This window comes from Stegastes partitus, unplaced genomic scaffold (genome assembly GCF_000690725.1).
Source record: "Stegastes partitus isolate 25-593 unplaced genomic scaffold, Stegastes_partitus-1.0.2 Scaffold1692, whole genome shotgun sequence".
Classification (NCBI taxonomy): Eukaryota; Metazoa; Chordata; class Actinopteri; family Pomacentridae; genus Stegastes; species Stegastes partitus.
The window spans coordinates 68317-90335 of NW_007579423.1; the positions used below are offsets into that span (position 1 = coordinate 68317).

The following is a 22019-nucleotide window of genomic DNA, read 5'->3' on the forward strand; positions in this document are numbered from 1 at the left end:
CAAAAACTAGTACTTTGCAAATAGATGGGACTGAGGCTTTATATTTGAATCTTCAGAAGTGTAAATCTGTGTTTTTCATACTGTCAGGACGGTGCAGTTTCAAGAAAGAAAGGCTCACCTATGGTGTCAGCTGCTTATTTTCCTCCATGATGTGTCTTCCAGCATATAAAAACCTTGACTTTTACTGGAGGGGTTCTTTAATAACTAATTGTTGGGTTGTGAATGATTAACGCCAATTGCGATTTTGATCAAACTCACCAGAGAACGCTGATCGAAGGCTAAAGGCTCCATGGACGTTGAGCTTCCACGGCGAGACTCTGCATGGCCGGTACCCGCCTCAGAAAAACCCAAGCCCACCTCGCTGTACTGAGGTACCCCCTCTCTGAAGATGAGCTCCTCCCCCAGGATGGACTCGGGGCCCAGGGAGCTCTTTGGCGTGGGCATCGGCGTGGCCGCCGTGCGCATGATTATGGGCGGAGCCGCGGAGACACGAGGGTCAATGTGACCGTTAGCTGTCATCATCAGAGAGTACATCTTTAGCTCTGCGGGAGGAGAGTTCAAGACATTATCAAATTATTCCAACAGTTTGTAATCAACTGATCGTATCGAACGCCACCTTACCATTGTCTCTGAGCTGTTCTACCTTCTCGTCCTCGTCGAAGTTGTCGGATTTCTTGTCATCGTCTGACTCTGACCGATTAGCATCACCCTACAAGATACATCAAATAAGCTTGTTTTTCTGCATTTTGATCCCATTTTCTTCTTGCATTCAGAGCTCCAGAACTGATGATCTGAAATCCTCAGCAGCCATCACTCAGGAAAGAGATAAATCTCTCTTCCTCCGATCACCTTTAAAAGCAGCTCAGTCTTACTGACCACTTAGTAATTGATAGTCTGGACCTGTGGCCCTCAGCCGGCTGCATTCAGAGTTAATTATCAGCATGAGAAGACACTTCATACCGGATGCATACAGATGTGGATGAGAGATGTGTTTAAGGGTTAGATGTTAGCCTTTAGCCTGCTGCGCTGGTATTAGTGTCATAATCAGAACCAACCCACTTTTCAGAGTAATTACATTACAATTACATTACAAGAACGCATAACCCAAGTTAAAGAAATGTGTAAGGAATGAAAGAGTTTTGTTATTCAATTCAAATGACAACACAAAACCATGTAGTGTTGAAAATTAAAGGAGTATTACATCTTTTTCAGCTTGCATATTGGAAGACATTGAACCTTATCGGAGGCAAAAACTAACACAGTCCTTCTCACCTCAGCCTGGAAGCCCTCAACCAAGATGGCCACCAGCAAATTGAAGAGCACGTAGTTGCCGAACGTCATGAGAGCGACAAAGTAGAGAGCCGCCCACGGAGAGGTAGAAGCCATGCCGTTGTACAACACCACGTTCCAGTCCTCCTGGGTGAGAATCTACGGGTGGAATAAAACACAGACAGAGATTCAGACATGAATAAAGATGGAGTCGAGGGGAAGAGACGGATGGAAGAAGAAATAGATGAGGACAGAGTGAATGAAAGGGTTGGAGATGCATAATTAAAAAGGGAGACAAAGAGTAAATGCATGGAGGAAAAGAAGTAAAAGGGAGCCTATGCTTCAAAAAAAAAAACATGTGCTCACCTACTTTTATTGCCACAATACTTCAAATCCATACACCTACTTTTCTACAAGTTGGCATGCAAAGTGTACATGGACATGTGTGTATCTGCACTTAAATTAACATGAGTGATGAAAGCATCCAAACCCAGCCTGGTGTTCATGATCCACCACAAAACCTCTGCCCACTCTTTAAACCCCAGTGGGCCCGATGCAATTCACCGTGCTTTTGGTGTAAATGTGTGTGTGTGTGCATAGATTTATGTGTGTACTGCAGCTCCTCCCCAGAAACCTACAGTAAGTACATATAGTGAGTATAACTCTTTCGCATGACAGTCAGTTCTGGGTAAAATGCTTCTTCAGCACCAAAGCGAGACAGTCCACCGCATTCTGTGTTCCACTCTTCTGCTGACGCATTCGATATAGAAAAGAGGACAATCTATGTGGAGCGATTGAACAATATCTCAACAGGGAGGGACAGCAAAAAATAGAAATAATGGCAAAAGAGAGAGAGAGAGAGAGAAAGATTGTGGGTGGAAATAAGCAGAATTTCACATTTCACAGCATTTGACTAAGAGCAGAAGCTTGGCACAAGTACACACCGAAGCACACTCAAGTGCACACAAACGCTGCCCAGTGTATTTCTTGCAGGTTTACTATAAAAAGGATATGGTACGCTATGTTGAGGCTGCACAATTAGGGACACAATCTCAGTTATTTTGATCAATACAGGCTTATCTATCACAACTATTCACTGATGTCAAGGACAAAACATTGTTTGTTGCACCTGTTTTGCGCTACAAATCTTTGCAATACGTGAGCTTCACATAAATTCAGCCTATCTCCTGCAAAATATGAATAATGCTGCACAAAAATGCCTCACAACTTAGTTGAAAAGAGTGCAATAAGACATGTTGTTGTCAGACTAATCCAAGTTGAAACCAAGTGATTTTATCTACATGGGTTGTTCTTTTGGTCGAGTTTTCTATGTAAATAGGTCAATACAGCAGGTGATCATATTATTTAAATTATGGAAAGCCAAAATCATATTGTGACTATTATTTGATTAATCTTGCAGACCTGTGGTATCATTTTCCTGACTCTATATTGCTGTAATAAAAGCAGCAAGCAGCATGTTTGAGGTTTCATTTAGACAGAAATCAGTTACATATTCATCTACCTATACATAAAAAAATAAAATAAAAAAATTAGAAGCCTGAGAAGAAGTAAAAGAGTCAAAAAACAGCAAGAGGAAAACTGATAAATAACCAGCAACATTTCGGATAGATAAAAATCTAAAGTCATCCGCACTTTTAAATGCATGTGCTGAGCTCTGCTCCAGACAGCGGGCCTGACTTTATCCTGCTGTCAATAATACCTATTACATGATTGATCTGGACATGTGCTGGGTGTTTTTTATTTATCTTGGCTTATGGGCTCAGATTTGGTGTCAGATCATCAATTCTCAGCGATGTGAAAGGTGGACTGCACCTCCTGACAGCACATTCAGTTATGGAGCCTCTCGCTCATCTCATCAAATGCCTTCCGTAGCAATTCTTTTAGAGGTCATAAGGTCACACTTCTCATACTGTCAAGATGGCCTGTGCTTGGGTTTTATCGTAAACGTGATCTGATCATGGAGTAGGTTTCATTTAAGTTGATATCAGGGTGGTTTAGTCAGAAGAAGAAAAAAAAATGGGAGAAAAAGTAAATTTGTGGATTAGAAATAACCCTAACCGAGTAGCGTGTTGCAAACTGAAAAACAACCAGGAGTACAGGGACCATGTGTGGACTAGAAATGAGCAACACCTACCTGGAATACAGTGACGATGGCCCAGAGTAGAGTGTCAAAGTTCTTGCGGTCAGGGATTGTGTCTCCATTCTCTGTTTGTAGACTGAATTTACAACCAAAAAGATGCATGCCCAGTATACTGCGGAGAAAAAAAAAAGAAAATATAATAGAAAATGTGTTCTTCTTGACAGAGAAGTTCAGAGATAAAGGGGGTTGTGTGTGTTGTATGTTTTATACCTGAAAGTGAAGATGAAAAGCATCAGCAGCATGCAGAAGGTGGCCACGTTGTCCATGGTCTTCATCAGAACCACCAGTTGTCTCCTCAGGGCCGGCAGGAAGCGAACCAGCTTCAAAACTCGCAGCAGACGAAACGTTCGCAGGACTGACAACCCGCCGTCCGCTTGACCAATTATCTCCCACACACTGAGAACCACAAAGTGCAAAATCTGCTTTAAAATATGACTCGAAAATGTCACTGATCGCTCTTATCTGCAATGAACATCATGTTGCTCGTAGAAAACAGAGAAACAGGCCGCAGCTTAGCAAGTTTTCAGTCGTAGTTTACTTGTGTACAGCGAAAAACGATGACAGGTTTTGTTTTGAAGAGTTTGACTAGTACATGTGTAGTGATTATGAAGATAATTTTCCCATCAATAAGTCGAGTATTACGATGCCATATTTCAAAAGGTCCCAAACTAAATAGCAGCCATATAGCAAAACCCCGACTCCTGACAGAACAAGGAATCTGCTGAGGCAGCGAGCAAAAGCGCGATCCATCATGACTGTGTCAATCTACCGTAGAGACGGATGCTGCAGCACTAAACCTGACACTCCAAACCTCATGACTGACAAGCTGGAGAGGGAATCAGAACAGGGGGGCGGCAGTTGTCTGCTTAGCAAAATCTAATTTGACTGAAGCCATAATTTCCGTCTGTTTGCATCTTAATTTTGCTTGAATTTTAGAGATAAGGCAGCACGGCGTTACTATTACCTGATGATGACGATGATGCTGTCGAAGATGTTGTACGGGTTCCTGATGTATCCGAACAGGCCGAACGCCAGCAGCATGAAGCCCATCTCCAGGACAAACATACTGGTGAAAACGATGTTGCTGATCTCCAACACGTCGGTCAATTCTTCGGGCTGCAGGCGGAGAAAGCGAGAGAAAAGAGTACAGAGGGCAGGAGAGGAGGCAGGAAAACAGGAGTTAATATCTTCACTCTATAATCCCAGAGCTGTAAAACCTTTTTTTTGACTCCGTGGCCCCTGAGCTGAGACACTATCAATCAAGTTCAACACCACAGTCAGGCCTAATCAATCAAATGGGACCAACAGCACCAATCAATCACCGGTGATCTACTCCACTTACCTCCCATTACACTCGGTGATCCAGCAAAGATTTAACCCTCTCATAAAGCATGTAGCCGGGCCTTTTCTTTATGAAAAATGTGGCAATTTTGAGCTCTGGTAAATGCATTATGGGACCACATCCACAACTTTTCTTTATTGAAACAGCTCGGCTTGAGCTGAACCAGTGATCCAAATGTGCTGAAGTCGTTAAAAAAAGTGACATAAAGTCCATCTACTCTTTTCCAAATATATCACATGTCAGCATCCATCCATACAAGCATTACTGTATAGCTTAGTGGGAAAAAAAATACATAAAAGTCTTGCTGACTGGCTTTTCAATATAGTGTTTTTCACAACTGCTAGAATTAGTCAAACCATTAAAGAAGCTATTAAATGACAACAAATTTGACACTTGTGTAAAAGTCTGCAAAAGGTTTTACTGTTAAATTAACCTAAAATTATTTTTACTGAAAAACACACGCAAGAGCTACATTTTCTTTACATACGCTGGCTGAAATCTCTCATCATGCTCGAGCTAAATGCTCTGAAAAAAACACCCCTCCTCCCGCTGTCCTTTACTTATATCATATTCTCTCTTCCGTTTTCCTCCGACTCCTCGGCAACAAGCTTTGTGCAATCCCAGGATTCACACGCACTGAATAATTGTGATCCCCAGATGACTGAATCGTTCTAAACCATAAATTCTTAAACTCCGTACTCTGCCGCGCAGTTTGTAAAGCCCTTTAGCCTCTGATCCTGAATTTCTCTTCTCGTGTCGCACAAGGAAGACTCATTAAAAGTAATTGCCATTCTTTTTTGTGCCGGGTTGAACGAGTAATATCCCAACAGCCTGTTTCGTGCCCTTGCCCGCTGCATACGAACACAGGCAGAACGTGCTCCTGACTGACAATGTTTAATGTATAAAATCCTACAGTCATCCTGGTTTATGCTGTTCTATCAGCAGCCTGAAGAAACCTCCAGGAGCACATTGTGCATTGATACAACTAAAATGGAGGCGATAATGTTGTAGGGGAATTCTGGGGGAGGGGGAGGAGCAGTTGGGGAGAGGAGGTGGTGAGGGCGAGGGTTGAGGAGTGAGGACATTGGGGTGAGATACAGCATCGTGCTCTATCACCAAACTGTGCAATATGTTACTGTATCTGTATATTGTATACTGAATTTGAATGCTGATTTTGATTTGAATTTGGATTTGGATTTGATTTGAATTTTGAATGCTGCTGTTTTGTTGCTGATTTTATGTTAGTGTTGTGTTGTTTTTTGCAAATTCTAATTCTATTCTAATTCTATTCATAAGCGTATACAAGCAAATCACCTGCAGTCTGAACTCTAGCTCAGTTATTCTAGATAAAAATGGCAGCTTTATAAGATGATAATCAAACACTAATGATGCAAAGTTCAAATATAGGATTAAAATCACAGTTTTCTGAAGTCAAACCGCAGAGATTATAATCCTGATTACAGATAGAGGGCGCCACACTACAAAGCACTCGCTGCCTCACCTCACTCCACCCCGAACGCACAAACACACACAGCGCCTTGTGATTATGCAAACTGCAATCTTTGTACAGCCACACTTCAACATCAGAAGTGTTTTTCTTGCTGAAAAGCTCATTGACGCAGCATACCGACACTTTATGTACACTTTCGAGGCCCTTTAGTTCAGAATCAGAATCCGAAACAGATTTACTGCCAGATATAGTTTACACAATACGAGAAATTTGCTCTGGTGGGTTGGTGCAACAATTAACTTTCATTTTATTATTCTCCTATGACAGTAGAGTTGAGAGGAGAATGCTGGACTCTTTACTCGATTACAATAACGTGACAGCTACTAGCTGCTTTAAGCACACGAATGCTTCTGTGCTTCGAGTACAATTTGGAGTACAGAACTTTCACAATGCAGAATTTTTACAGTGCGGTTTTGCTATTTTACACATTATTACATATCTGGCAATTTGATGCACATGTGAGCATTTGTTGAGCGACTGCATGACTCGCTGTGTTGATAAATGTTCCAATATCACACCGCAATGTTTAAAACAGATGCACACTCAAAAGTATAAATGCCAGTTGGACAGAACTCGCTTAATGCATTGCTTTGCTGACCTCAACAACTGCATGAAAGTCAATATCCCTCCAGCCCACTCAGCAAGTTCTTACATTATAGTACTAGTTTGACAGTCGTTGAAATGTTTTACTGCTGGTATAAGTGTAACCTGGCTGTCTATATGAACTGGGTTGCTGAATATGGGGTACACGGCAGCTACAGTGTTGTGTAATCTGAAGCATCTTTCTTCTCCTGTGCTTACTATTTTGGGCTGATGAGCTTTCGAGTTAATTGGGACAGTCGTGAAGCTTGAAAACCGAAGCAGCTTTGCAAAAAAAAAAAAAAAAGGACGCAGAAGTAACACGAGTTGCCTGCGTGGTGCCAGAATGTTTAAAGACGAGCTGGATGGACAACAGAGCGACTCTCATGGCCGTTTGTCCAACTTTGATTGACTAGCCAGCATGTAAAAAAAAAGCTTTAAAGCGCCTCAGTAAAGTTTTAAAAGAGCTTTTCTCTTCAGCACACACAATGCAGGCCACATATACATTCCTATTTAACAGTGGACGAGCTGGCGTTTTCATTACCTCGGTGGCTCGCTGTTGTTACACCAGAGAAATTAAAGAGCATACTGCGGTTGGCAGATTTTATGCCTGCTAGGGTAATAAATGTATTTTTACATACCACTTTACTGTACAGTCTGTTACAATACGGTTGGATAACACAGTGCAAAACAAAGCTGACTCGAGTGCTTTCTGTGGTTTTGTTTCATGCAAAAACTACCTCAAACACAGAAGATGTTTAAAGACTACAAAAAAAAAGCTGTGGCAAGTAAAAAAAAAAAAAAAACACTCTTCCTACATTAATAAATCCTATCAAGGTGCCCTTGAGTTGTCAGCATCGTCCCACAATTCGCTTTTACAGCGTGGTAGCAGCCCTAGACCGTCACCATCATTAGTAACTGAGTGGTTTCAAAATAATGAAAAGGCTCTCAACCATATGTCAAGCTAGTTTATGCATCATACCGCGGTCCCGAATGAGCATTCAGAATTATTCCATCAGACGTAGTTCTCCATTACTATCATTACATTTGATAGACAAAGCCATCAATCAGAATCAAGTGTTGTGCCAGAGCCCACACGGAGACGTTTGGGGCATTTGGAATTTCGAACACAGCTCCGCTCGTGACCTTGCCCTTAAAAACACGAGGACAAAAAATACAGAGAGACAGAAGCCCTCACACACACAACTCATCTGGCGAAGCAGGGCAGAGGAATAACCTTGATTATAAAGCAGGGAACTGGCAAATAAACTAAATCCTGAAAACACAGAATGTAATGAAGAGGACTAAATAATACAGTATATCTTAACTTCTACTGTGTATTTCAAATTACAGGCCAAACGTATGTATGAACATTAAATAGAGGGACGATGCATCCAATTAAAACAAACCAAGTTGATTTTATTTTGATTTTTTATTCAATTTCTAACGGTTTTAGCTCTATGATATTCATTCTACCCGTTACATATCAAACAAAGACATTTAAAGTCTGCTCTTTCCTGTCACACATCTGGACGTCACATTTTAGACTGAAATTTATGAACAGCGTGATAGTTTCCTGGTTGAAATTCTCATCTGTCAGACAGCTGCATAAGGAGAAAAGTGCGACATCAATACCCTTCCAGGATTCATCCATTAATCCAATAATCCACCAAAAGCGTCTTTGATACGGTGACAGTTAGTTTGGTGTCAGCTCTGATGAAACAGTCAGTAAACGCCAAGACGTATTTTGTTAACTCTATGAACCCCAAAAGCCAAATGGCGGATTTAAAAGCCGTGGTATCTTTAAAAAGTACAAAATTGCACCTTTTATCAAAGCTGGACACTTGGAAAAACAACTTTTTGACGGTTTTTGAACGACTCATCTGCATTTAAAAACAGAAAAAAAGTCACATTTCCTCAAAATCACTCTATTTTGCATGTCCCGCTAAACAAAATAGCCAAAAATAAAGTCTTTGCTTTTAGTTGATTCTGTAAACAACAAAAACAATCTGCGCTCGTCATCACCACCGACAAGCTACGAATGTCGGGGACTTTCTCAGGTGAACTGGGTTGAACTGCAGGCAGTGTTTACATAAAGCGGGGCGGATCCAGGATATTTTCAGTAGGGGGGGCACAACAGATATTTGAAGCAAGAGGACCGAAGCGAACAAAAGCAGGAAGAGCCAAGTGACAGTGTATTCGGGTAAAATTGTTCAAGGACAAACATCAAGTTATTAGGAGATGATACTAGCCTATATGACATCACGACAACGTATGTTCGTCTACAGCAGAGGTGGGCAATCCTGGTCCTCGAAGGCCACAATCCTGCATGTTTTAGATGTTTCCCTCTTCCAACACACCTGATTCACATGATCAGGATCGTTATCAGGCTTCTGCAGAGCTTGATGATGAGCTGATCATTTGAATCAGGTGTGCTGGAAGAGGGAAACATCTAAACCATGCAGAATTGTGGCCTTCGAAGACCAGGATTGGAGACCCCTGGTCTACAGCGTCTACTCACAAAAACAACAAAGTGAGAAGCTGATCTCTGCTTAAACTGAGCAAAAACAGCACTTTAAAGTTGACTCTGATGACAGAAACAGACCTTAGAGTTGCACTAAAAAGGTAAATAATAAGTTTGATCTTGCTGTACATGTCTGCTGGTGCTGCTACCTTCTGATTCTTCTGACAAGTGATCATTGTCAGGATCTGCCTCCTGGCAGTAGTCTACCACTGGTGCATCTCAAGGTATAGATTGAAACAGTTAATAGCTCTTTAACCAACATTATACAGATTAAAAGAATTGCAATTTGTTAAATGTCTTGCCATATTGTAAAGGACATAATTAAAAACAACACAGAAATCAATGCCATCAGTTTAGTCATAGAAACCATTAGTTTTCAGTCATTTAATTCACCCAACTATGACTGAATAACAAATAAATTCTGTTGTTTGGTAAAAATACACGTCTTTTCATATCTGCATTTTCACCTGGAGGGTCATGGTTGCTGCTCTGGCCCTGGATGCTTCCCTCAACAGCACATGATGATGGTCCCTGGCTGCATTCAGTCTGACCCTGGCTCTCTCCGGACTCTGAGCTGTCAGTGCTGTCAGTCTGACCTGCAGTGTCCCTGCTCTCAGTGTTCTGACCTGCGACTGACTTCTTTTTAATAAAAAAGTTTTAAATGTCTCCTCTCCGTTTCATTCTCTGTGAAACCTATTTATTTATTTATGCCGCTCCTTCTCGTCTCTTCTTGGACATCAAACGTCGTTCGCAAATGTCCTCTCAATCCAAACTAAACGCAAGTACCAAATCAAAAAGCACCTTTGGTGCATTCAGTGGCAGTCGGAAAACGACATTGTGTTCAACAGCGTCGTAATTTGGAGTTTCTGTATTGGTAATATCAATTTCAAACAAATTTTTTTGGGGGGGGGGCACATGGGGTGGCCAATCGGAAGCCCCCATGGTAGATCCGCCACTGCTTGTGAGCACTTGAAAAAATGTTGAACTAAATAAATAATCCAAAAAATACATTTTGTTTCTTCATGCTTTATGATTTATGGCATTATAGTTGAGTAAAAATAAAAATGAGCAGATAAAAAATGCCTAAAACTGCTTGAATTCCAGCTCAACATTCAACATGGTCCAACATCTAAAAAAAACGATGGGGAAAAAACTTTGTTTAGTGCTTANAATGATCAGGATCGTTATCAGGCTTCTGCAGAGCTTGATGATGAGCTGATCATCAGGTGTGTTGGAAGAGGGAAACATCTAAACCATGCAGGACTGTGGCCCTCGAGGACCAGGATTGCCCACCCCTGGTCTACAGCGTCTGCTCACAAAAACAACAAAGTGAGAAGCTGATCTCTGCCTAAACTGACCAAAAACAGCACTTTAAAGTTGACTCTGATGACAGAAACAGACCTTAGAGTTGCACTAAGAAGGTAAATAATAAGTCTGATCTTGCTGTACATGTCTGCTGGTGCTGCGACCTTCTGATTCTTCTGACAGTGATCATTGTCAGGATGTGCCTCCTGGCAGTAGTCTACCACTGGTGCATCTCAAGGTATAGATTGAAACAGTTAATAGCTCTTTAACCAACATTACACAGATTAAAAGAATTGCAATTTGTTAAATGTCTTGCCATATTGTAAACGACATAATTAAAAACAACACAGAAATCAATGCCATCAGTTTAGTCATAGAAACCATTAGTTTTCAGTCATTTAATTCACCCAACTATGACAGAATAACAAATAAATTCTGTTGTTTGGTAAAAATACACGTGCAACACTCTTTTCATATCTGCATTTTCACCTGGAGGGTCATGGATGCTGCTCTGGCCTTGGATGCTTCCCTCACACATGGTGATGGTCCCTGGCTGCATTTAGTCTGATCCTGGCCCCCTCCAGACTCTGAGCTGTCAGTGCTGTCAGTCTGACCTGCAGTGTCCCTGCTCTCAGTGTTCTGACCTGCTACTGACTTCTTTTTAATAAAAAAAGTTTTGAATGTCTCCTCTCCGTTTCATTCTCTGTGAAACCTATTTATTTATGCTGCTCCTTCTCGTCTTTTCTTGACATCAAACGTCGTTCGCAAATGTCCTCTCAATCCAAACTAAATGCAAGTACCCAATCAAAAAGCACCTTACGTCTTTGGTGTATTCAGTGACAGTCGGAAAACAGCATTGCGTCGTAATCTGGAGTTTCTGTATTGGTAATATCAATTTCAAACAAATTTTTTGGGGGGGGCACATGGGGTGGCCAATCGGAAGCCCCCACGGTAGATCCGCCACTGCTTGTGAGCACTTGAAAAAATGTTGAACTAAATAAATAATCCAATAAATACATTTTGTTTCTTCATGCTTTATGAAGATAAAAATGAGTAGGAAAAAAATGCCTAAAACTGCTTGAATTCCAGTGTTAACGTTGCTGCATTTTGCATATAACAGCTCAACATTCAACATGGTCTAAAAACGATGGGGAAAAAACTTTGTTTAGTGCTTAAGGCTTGGTATATTTCAACATATTTGGTCTAATAATTGTTTCATAACAGCAGGTGCATCCAGCAGCAGCTCCAACATCTGCCAGAAGGAGCAGCTCCACCCAGATCAAGCTGCATGTGAAGCCTCCTCTCTCTTCAATTGTCAAATTAAATAACCAAGTTAATATAATTTAATATGCTGCAATTACCAGTTTATTTAGAATTCATTTAGACTAAAAAGACGAGCAGTCAGAGAGCACTTCGTTAATCTGGAGATAATGTGGAAATTTATTTTTTTCCCTGCCAACCAGTCAAAGAGTAGAATTTATTTGACCAAGATTTAATGTTAGTAGACTACAGCCCCGATAAAGGAAGCAACAAAACCCAAGCTGTTTGACTTTTTGACACTTTCCTTGAGAGACTTCCTTTATTTTGCATTTTGTTGTGTTTGTGCTTTTAACACGAAAACCTCAAGGAAAGGCTATAACTAGCCTGCATCTTAGGGATTTAACTACCACGCTGTGTTTTTTTGGTGAGTTATCAATGCGTCATTGTTAAACTACCTACATGGTTAAGTAACACCACCTAGCTGCGTTTTGAAACCCTGACTCACATGTTTACTACTACTTCTTATAGTACTCTGTGTAACGTCAAACTGTGAGGAAGCTAAAAAAAAAAAACAGTTAAATATCTGATGTGAACGGCCAGACAACTAGGTGAAAGTCAGTTTACATGCCGGCTTTTTGCTTTCACACGGTCTGGATAATAGCAGTCTATTTCCAAAACTGGAATCAGTCTAAACACGGCCAAAAAAACAAGCATCGATCATCTCCCGCGTTCTCTCTTCCTGTCTCTCCCTCTACAGTCTGCACTATGCCTCCCACGTTCGTACACCTCTTCACACACATTTACACTCGTAGTCTCATAAAGTTTGGCTAGGTGTCACATATGGGGGATGATGAGTACTGAGGGGAGGAGGATCTTGTACATAACACTTCAGCCTCTGTGTGTGTGTGTGTGTGTGTGTGTGGTGTTGCCCTAAAAAGGCCATGGCTCCTCCAGTCGCTCCTTATGTTTATACCACAAAGATAGAAACACACACACACATCCCCTGGAGAGGGAATTAGAGGAGAGGGAGGCAGGGAGAGACAAAAAAGAGAGAGAGGAGGGAAGGAATGGACCGTGTGCCTGCAAAGACTCTTCTCTTCGGGTTCCATCCATTCCTTTGCCCTGATGGGAAACGAAAAGGTTGTGTGCGTGCGTGCGCATACGCCTCGTACTCACTTGGGTGTGAGGACTCAGTAAACGAATGTGTCTGCGCAATCGCACGCATTTTGCAAGACGGCGGAGGAAGAGAACGAGGAGGGGAATTATTAGACCAAAACTTCCCAGATGTTGGCTTCTGAGGCTAAACTAGAAACAGAAGCTGGGAGTGTGTGACGGCGGCTCGATTTGGATTTGCTTTTTGTGGTGTGAGAAAGAGGATGAGTCCTCCTCTGTCCACCCTGCCTCCTCATCTCCTCTCAAATCCCATTTTCACACACCGCTGCTGTCAACAGCTCTCCTTAAACCTCTTGTTTATTTATGAAGGTCAAACAAAAAGCGCAGATCTAAACTGCTCCATCAGGGCCACATTTACAGAAACACCTGGAGCAGAGCCTCTCACCTGCTCGTGGTACTCTATCCCCATGCTCAGAGTATTGACGAGGATAGCGATCATGATCCCTCGGTTGAAGTATTTACTTTCCACGATCCTCCTCAGTTTGTCTCTAAAGCTTATCCAGGCCTGAACGGCTCCGTTTTTGTACTCCACAACTCCACGCCGTCTGCGACCTCTGCCTCCTCTTAGGTCTCCCCCCTGGAAGTTAGAGTTTGGATACAGTACTTTAGTCTTCAAAAACATAGAAAATAAACAGCAAAAACAGCTTTAAGTCGTAGTATTCTAGATCAGCGTCAAGACCAGGAAGTAAACTAATGTACTGGCTTGTTTTTATTCATGTCAAATTCTCAAATTTATCCTCTGAGTTCATCACCATCATCATTAGTACACCACGCTGACCTGGGGGAAGTCGTGCAGTCCGTCGGCCTCGCCCTTGCCTCCCTCCAGGTCTCCCAGTTCCAGCTCCAGAGTCTCCAGGCTGCGGGCGCACAGAGGGCAGCTGAGCAGCTCCAGGAGCAGGGGGCTGGGCACCACGCCTGCCAGCTGGTACAGCAGCCGCTGGCGGCCTGCAGGGAGAGAAATGAGAGGACGGGGTCAGACGCTGCAGGAGGGCTGTTTTCTAGCTGTCTTGTTGCGCTTGTTGTTGTTGTCTCTTCGGCTTTACCGAGATGTGCAAACATGTTTCTTCTTTTTTCATCACTTTCACTTGTTATTTTTTCACAAATTTAACAGTACAGGTAGATAAAGCCAGAGCTATACACTGTAAAAAAAAAAAAAAAAAAAATTAACCAAAAAAGAAAGTAATATTTCAACAGATATTGTGCCTCTTTTTTTTCTTTTTTTTTAAATGCAGAAAAATGACAAAAAAAATTAAATAAAATAAAAAATCATGTCAAAAGAATTATAGTCATTTTTAATCAAGTGCATTTTCTGGGGGTTTTTAATCTTTAAAGACAATTATTAATATGTGTAAAACAATTAAATTACTTGTAAAGATGGTGGAAAAATGTTATTAGCTGGACTTCACTGAATACTTTAGTGCAAATAATCTTGTAAGAACTGTCAAAATACTGCTGCAACACTAATAATTCACTTTTAGACTGCAAGAGTCGATTGTTATTTTTAAAACAAATCAAGTGAGAGAAAATCAAACTGTATGTTGCTTTTTAAAATGTTTGACTATTTTTAATGTGGAAAACTAATTATTTTCTTCAAGAAATGAAAGTTTTATGGTTATACACAATGTTATTCTACACTAGACATGTAAACCCACAATTTGTTTGTGTAATTTTCTTATCATTTATTATGTATTTGTTATTTATTTGTTGAAAAAACATGAAATAAAAACTTAAAATAACAGTGTTTACCAGTATAGTTCATGTTAAATACGCTGCTTTTATTCATGTAAATCTAGCAAATCGCAAATAATGAAAACAAATGGTTATCTTTTTTTCCAAATTGACATTTTGTGTAAACTTCTGTTTTGTCACTTGCACAAACTCTTCGATAAATCACATATTTTGCATCAGAGCCTTATTGCTACATCAGCAGGGTGGTTTTATTGGATGATTTAAACTAACTGCAGACCGACAGAAGATGTGTCACTCAAGGTTTTGTTGCAGTAAAACGTCCTCTTGTGCACTAAACAGACAAAGTAGTAAAGACAAGTTAGATTTTAGGTTTTATTTGTGAAAAAAGCCAATAAGACGACTCTAGTGAGTCAAATGAAAGCTGCCGTATCGTTATCTTTCTCACCAGTGCAGCGCTGACAGCTCTCATAAAGCTGCGATTCTACCTGCAGCCGGTAAAGACGAAATGCCTTTTCAGACTGAACTCTATCCCTCTTTGAAAGGTCTGAAAATCACATTTTAAGACAGCTAATAGCATCACGTAGTGTTTTATCTTTGATTGATGTTAGATTCAATCGGATTAAGCGTTATTTAAAGCAAGACCAAGGGATGGAGAGAGTGTTCTTTCACCCCTAAGCTGGGCCCGACGTCTCCAACGGCAAAGTGAGGAAGTCTGCGTGTGGCCATAAAAGACAAAGCACAGACGGTTAACCGCTCTGCAGCGAGCGCAAATCATTAAGCTTATTGCTGTGAGTGTAGGATAATTAAAGGTGAGTAAAAGTTAGTGTATCAACACTTCTACCGAGCTCAATGGGTGATTTTTATTAGCACAGTAGAAAACCAGAGTGAGAGGGAGAGACGCTGTAAGGACATAACACGAGTGGAATTTTGCATGCACCGCTCAAGGGTTGTCCTTTTTTTTTCCAGTCGAGAGCCGACACGCACCGGTTTCCGCAGCGAGTATACCGCGAGCTCGCCCACAGTTTGAGATCCCTGCTGCCTCTTTTCACCCTCTGTTCTCTTGACTGTAGTTTCTTTTTTTCAAAAACCAGAACAGAGGAAACCACAAAGCGCAGCTGAAAACTAACAGAAGCAAAAAAACGCTCGACTTCCGGAAACGTCCGTTCTTCAAAAGCGGTCTCGGCAGCGCGTAAAGTTGTTTACGAAGCCGTCTCGCACCTCGAGCTATAAAAACTGGAATTGTCATCGTATTTCATTGTCTTTTATAATCTCTTAAACATCGCGGTGGTAAATAAATTCCCCTGTCTCGTCCTGACTCCGATCTTTTGACAGACTGTTTGTATTCTTGCAAACTCTTTTAGCGAATTCCTTCAGGGGAGAAAATCACTATCTGGCCCAAAAAAAAGCTCATCCCCATCCCCCCCTACAATACCTTATATTGCATTAGGTTAGATTTGATTACATTTACACTAAAATTAGATTTGGGAGCGACAGACATGAAGAATCTTCTCAAGAACACAGTTGCTTAAAGGGGCCATTTAACCAAAAAACAAGGTTTAGCAGAGATCGACTCGTCTGACGAAGCTGAAAGTGCACGTTTAGATCCAGAAATGTCATTTAAAGCGACTGAATGTGTGATCTTTAACAAGAGGTGTTGCACTTTGAAGCGCCAAAGGATTCGGAGGAGTATCGACTGTCTCACACCAGTGCTGCTCTTCAGCGTTCTTCCCCTTTTTCAGGCCTCTTCCTCATCACTGTCTTTCGCCAATTCATCACATGTCACAGTCGTTCTTCACTTCAACGAGTAATTCATGTGCACTTAATTATGTTTGAGTGTCAGCATGTGTGTGCGGTTGTTGGCAGTCTCGGCTCATTTGAACCGAACAGACGAGTCGATCGCACTGATGCTGGGGTTTTTTTTTCCTTCACGAAAAGCACATTTTGTCTCTTTTCTGGCTGTTCTTTCTCATTTGTCTCTTTCTTTTGTTTCCCCTCCTTCTTGTAATTGATCTCATTTATTTTTCTCTCTATGCCTCCCACTCTTAGCATTTCCTTTCTCCTTTCATCTTCCAGGATCGCATACCTGCATTTCTGTTTACACTACTACTACTTTTCCTTCCTCTTTCCGCGCTCTTCCCCGAGCGTCACGTCGGTTCGCTCGATCCTCCACCTTCACCCGCCGCTCTGCAGCGATGACTGTAACGCGAGACATAGATTTCCTGTCAGGGCTCTAAGTGCCGCAGACGTAGCTACAGGCTAACTCAGGTCAGGCTCGGGGAAAGAGGACACAGGTACGTGTAGGAAGAAAGCGCAAACAATGGAGACGAAAACAGGAGCTGAAAGCGAGCGCGATGATGACGCTGTAACGGAGCCCGAGGGAAATCTAAAGCATCAAGTACAGTTAAAAGACAAAGGGATAAAAAAAAAAAAAGAAAGAAAAGTAAAAGAAGAAAGCAAAACAAACAAATGGGAATTATCGTTCTACTTAGATGAGAAGATTAAAAGGGCTATAAAGTCTGAAAATGCTTTCTTTGGCTCAGGTCTTCAATCTCTTTGGAAGTGCTTGCTGCTTTTTTTAACCTCTTCTACTCTGGAGGTCCAAGTGCTGCGACCGGAAAACAATTTCTTCAAAGGTTACTGAGTGCGTCCCGTTCACTTAGTAGTGACTGGAACCACCAGCGCTGCAAAAAGATGCCAACACTTGCTGCGTTCCATTTCCATCAAATTTGGTAGAGACCCCGCTGAGAATACTGAAAAGAGGACCAATAACTTCTTGCTGAGCTATTGTTACAAGACTGTTATGTGCTCTCTATTTTTAAAGTAAAAATGCCCATTTTCACTTTCCAAATCTCACCCTGGCCCTGGTGATAAAGATGCAAAGACCAGTGGTATCTATGTAAGTGTCTCCCTGGTTTCTCTTATTCATATTTTTGCTCATTTTGGCTTTATAGCTTATCTGTTGTGGGTTATACATCTGGGGAAATCTCCACTTGAAAAATCAGGTGGACACTTTATAAAATAGCCTTGGGCTCCAGGGCCTCAGCCTCCTCTCAGACACCTAAATTGTGATTTTATGAGCAGGAAATAAAGACGGTGAGCAGCAAAACCCAAACTCCAGCCTTAAAAGACTCCCTTCAGGAAGCTGCAGGTGATGTGAGACGTATGTTTTCCTGCAGTTTATGATCCTTACGATGTGTTTGCGTGCAGTGTTTGCGTTCTTACTGTGCTGCCCCATGAGCTGGTAGAGTTTGCTCAGCGTCTCTGTGTGTTCCGACGCCGGGTGGTTCGGCGGATGCTGCTCCGGACTGGGGCCACACTGCTTCGAGTGGGGTGGCGGCGTCTTGCTGCTGTAGCTGCACACGAACGACGGCAGGATGGTGGGATAGTTCATCCCCCCGTTGAGTCGCCCCAGCAGCGCCCCCATGCCCTGGGCGACGGCGGTGGGGCTGTCGCCGCTATTTCCGTTCGCGCTTCCCCTCCGGACGGAAAGCGACTTCATCTCCACTTCCTCCCCTCCTCCCATACGTCCTCCCCTGTCCATGTGCTCGGCGGTCGCCACGCTGACAGCGTGCTGCCCGCCGTTGCTGAGGCGACAGTGCTGGTGCTGGTGGTGCTGCAGAAGGTTGTGGATGGGCCTCAGCCACAACGCGTTACCCGGGCCTGAGCCTCCGCAACCTCTGCTCGAACTGTGGCCGTGTCCGTTACCGCCACCATTGCTGCCTCCTCCGCTGCCATTGGGATTCACCTTTTTGCGCCGTTTACTGTTCAGGGGACATGAAATAATAACTGAGCATGAATAGAGAAGGTGTGACAAGAGATTGTAATATTTATTCTGCATGTGTTTGTTTGCATCGGAAAGCATCTCTAGGGATGCAACAGTTTTGCAGGCCAGCAATGCAAAATACACAATTACCACAGCTCACTGAATTATTAAATGCTGAGAACAAAGCGTATTTAGCCACCCTAAAGTGTTTCAGATACCTACAGGAAGACCGGCAGAGACTCATCATCGTAGCAGTGTGTCAAACAGATGACTGTTTCATGAACCTTCTATTATACTCCTCCATTTTGGTCTATCCTTTGCATGTAGTTGCCATTTGTTCTTGTCTATGTCCTTCTATTTCATGTTTCTTTTGACTGTATCTAAGTCGAGGCTTTCCCTGGTTTCTCTTAGAGTAGCTGCCAGGCGAGACATAGGGTATTCTCTCCTTTCAACTATTTCAGAAAACTGCTTGCTAAGTATTTGCTGCACTGCTAGCTTTTGCGTGGACTAACTGCACATTCTTGGCAGTAACTGGCATATTCTAGTGGCAAGGGCAGGCCAAGACAAACTGGGGCCAATTCCTGTTGCAGCGACTAGCGAGATAGGTATGTTTATCACCGCTCTTTGGGAAGTGCCTGTCACGATGCACTGGCTGGCATTGGTCCACTATGGACCATTTGGCGGATATTTTATTTGGTTCCGCCAGGATGTCCGGCCCCACCCTCCTCATCTAGACAAGAGCCTAGATGGGGTGTCCGGTTCAGTCGCTGACGACCCGACCTACGCAGCAGGTTGCACCGAGTGGTTGTTGGTAGCAGGCGAACAATGACCTGACCTGACACATAATGCAAAGACGACATGATTTAATTTCACCTGTATCTGACCGGACATTCCCACCCGATGCCGTACCTGTGCCACCCAGAGTATATCCTCTGCAGCCTGCGCGTTAACTTGCGGTAAAGGTGACTGATGTAGCGCAACATCTCCTCATAGCATGAGCCCGGCTCGCTGTAGCTGGCCAGCGTGGAGTCGTTGGACATGTAGCGAGCACGCTGCTCCCTCATCAGGGCGTTCTCCCTTTGCTTCGTCTCGGAGAACTGGGTGGCGATGACCACGAGGCACAAGTTGATCATGAAGAAAGAGCCCACCTGGTCGCGGGGAGGTAAAGAGCAGCGATATAAGACTAATAAAACCATAGCAATGCATGTTTCCTAATGATACAGCAGCAGTTGTGTTGTTTTACCCAGCAGACCTATGAAAGTGCTGATAGAGTAGGTAGAGACCCAGCTGCTGGAACAGAAAGTCAACACTGTGGCTACTTCATCAATATTTGATCTAAGGAACAACTCACTGTTGCCTTTATCCCTTCTTGTGGTGTTAAAAGTGCAATAAAACGTTCTGTCAACAAGAAGCATTATAATGGCTTATATATTATTAAGATGCAGCCTGTTTTGCTGGGAGGACAAAACTCACTTTGCTTTTATCATTACTTTGAAATAATGAAATTTGAATTTCGCTCCAATGACGCGGCTTTGGCAGGAAGTTAGAAATATATATCAAGACTATAATGCAATCTGTACTTAACACGTCGTTACTGTAAGCTGCTGAAAGACTGGTAGGAAATTAGATGAGCACTTCCTCCATCTGTTTATTGAATTGTTTTTTGTTCTTTTTCTGACACTTCCATTTGTCTTAATTCTGTCTCACCCACTTTCTGTATGAATGTTTTTCTTTCAGTCCTTTTTGTAGGCCATCCTCGCTCCCCGTCCCTCCTTCTCTCTGCCTCTCTCCTTCCAAATGCATAATAAGCATTTTTACTTCAAACGACAGGCGGGCAGGGAGCTCATACGGCATTGTAAAATATAGCCTAAGCTGGGATCTTGGAAAACCCCCACAACAGCATGATAAGAGCGAAATCGTATATGATAAGAAGTCTACGAGGTTCAACAAAAGGGGACTTAAGCTCCGAGCGGTGTTTAGTGGCTAACTTTAGAAAGGTTATTCTGGGTTTTGCACAGCAGAAGTGAAATGCAAAAACATCTTTTAAGGATTCAAACCAACGCAGACTATGTGGAGCTTCAAAAAGCAAGACTAAAGAAATGTGTACCTCACATAGTGAGTTCAGAGAAGTCTTGTCTAGAGCCTCAAGCTGGAATTTCGGGGCAGAAACAGATTTTAGGGAGAAAGAAATTCTGATCTTGATATATGGGCTGATGTTGTTTACGTAAATGTTGGAGTTGAAAAGAGACAATGATGGAGTCATTTTTTTTTATTTACTCTCCAGCAATGTGTTGCTAGTTAGCAGCTTACTGTGACAACTCTAAAGCACTGTTCAGCTGTGATGAGTACTCTACTACATGTGCTGCAGAAAACGCTCAAAGTAAACAATGGAGCTGCTCAGCTGGATAAACTATGCAATGACACTATTTCTAAATTACCCCAAGCACCTTTTTCTGTACTGTCTTCTGTAAAAGAAGGTTTTTATATTGGAGCATATTGGACAACATTTATGTCAACATCAGCCAAACAATATATCAGTGGGGCTTTATTCTTGTTGCTAAATTGGTTTGCATCAAGTGGGTTATTCTTTAATCTTTGATGCCTAAATCCGATCATATATGTGAAATAGTGAGTTATGTAATGGAAAGAAATAGTAGATTTAGATTTTAAAATGTTGAAAAACCTGACTTGAGGACAGCTTCAGGATGCATAGATGGCTGTTTTTTTTTTTTTTTTTGCAAAACGGCCCAGTGTTTTAGAGAAAGTCACGATTAACTAGAAGATTTATGGGTCAGGTTCAAACAAGACCCATGGTTGGCAATATATTCTAGTTCCATGAAATGTATATATATATATTTTAAAATCCACTTCTTTTGGGCTTGATTATGGAGACCTAGCCAAACATTAATTCACAAATTATTTACAGTTGGTGATAAAAAATATATACATAAACAAAAGTTGTACTTACAATAATGAGCAGTATAAAATATATAAAATTGTAGAAGGAGTGAGCGTCCATGACATAGTACATGATATCTACCCATCCTTCCAGTGTGATGACCTGATGGCAAAGAAGACACAGACAGAGAGTGGAAGGAAGGCTTTTAGTTAAAATGAACAGCAAAGCAGAAGGAGAAAAAAAAAAAACATTCTTTCATAGCTCTGCCCATTACTCTTTCTTCAAAAAAAAAAACATATGACAAGCACACCCACGCACATACACAAAGACTGAGCTCACAGACACCCACGGACACACACTCCAAAGTACGCAGCAGCCAGAATGTTCTGTTTTTAATGGCTGCTCCTCTGAAGAAAGTCTGCGGTGTCCCTCCAGCCTCTTGTAAGCATGTGTGTGTGTGTGTGTGTGTGTGCCAGTGCCAGTGGAATGACGCAGCTCTTTCATGTAGCCACTATGCTAATGAGCAGCCGAGATGTTGAGACTTG

At 42.1% G+C, this 22019-nt stretch overlaps 1 protein-coding gene across 1 annotated transcript in view; it reads right to left on the reverse strand.

Moving 5' to 3' along the window:
* The window catches only part of cacna1ha (calcium channel, voltage-dependent, T type, alpha 1H subunit a), a 78377-nt gene that overhangs the window by 31265 nt on the left and 25093 nt on the right, over window positions 1-22019 (reverse strand). The window contains exons 6-16 of the mRNA XM_008301622.1: window positions 21544-21636; window positions 19485-19723; window positions 18035-18573; window positions 13902-14068; window positions 13509-13700; window positions 4395-4546; window positions 3641-3826; window positions 3425-3542; window positions 1273-1428; window positions 622-709; window positions 259-542 (exon numbers count right to left, since the gene is read on the reverse strand). Of these exons, the coding sequence (XP_008299844.1) occupies window positions 259-542; window positions 622-709; window positions 1273-1428; window positions 3425-3542; window positions 3641-3826; window positions 4395-4546; window positions 13509-13700; window positions 13902-14068; window positions 18035-18573; window positions 19485-19723; window positions 21544-21636 (2214 nt within the window). The remainder of the gene's footprint in view (window positions 1-258; window positions 543-621; window positions 710-1272; window positions 1429-3424; window positions 3543-3640; window positions 3827-4394; window positions 4547-13508; window positions 13701-13901; window positions 14069-18034; window positions 18574-19484; window positions 19724-21543; window positions 21637-22019) is intronic.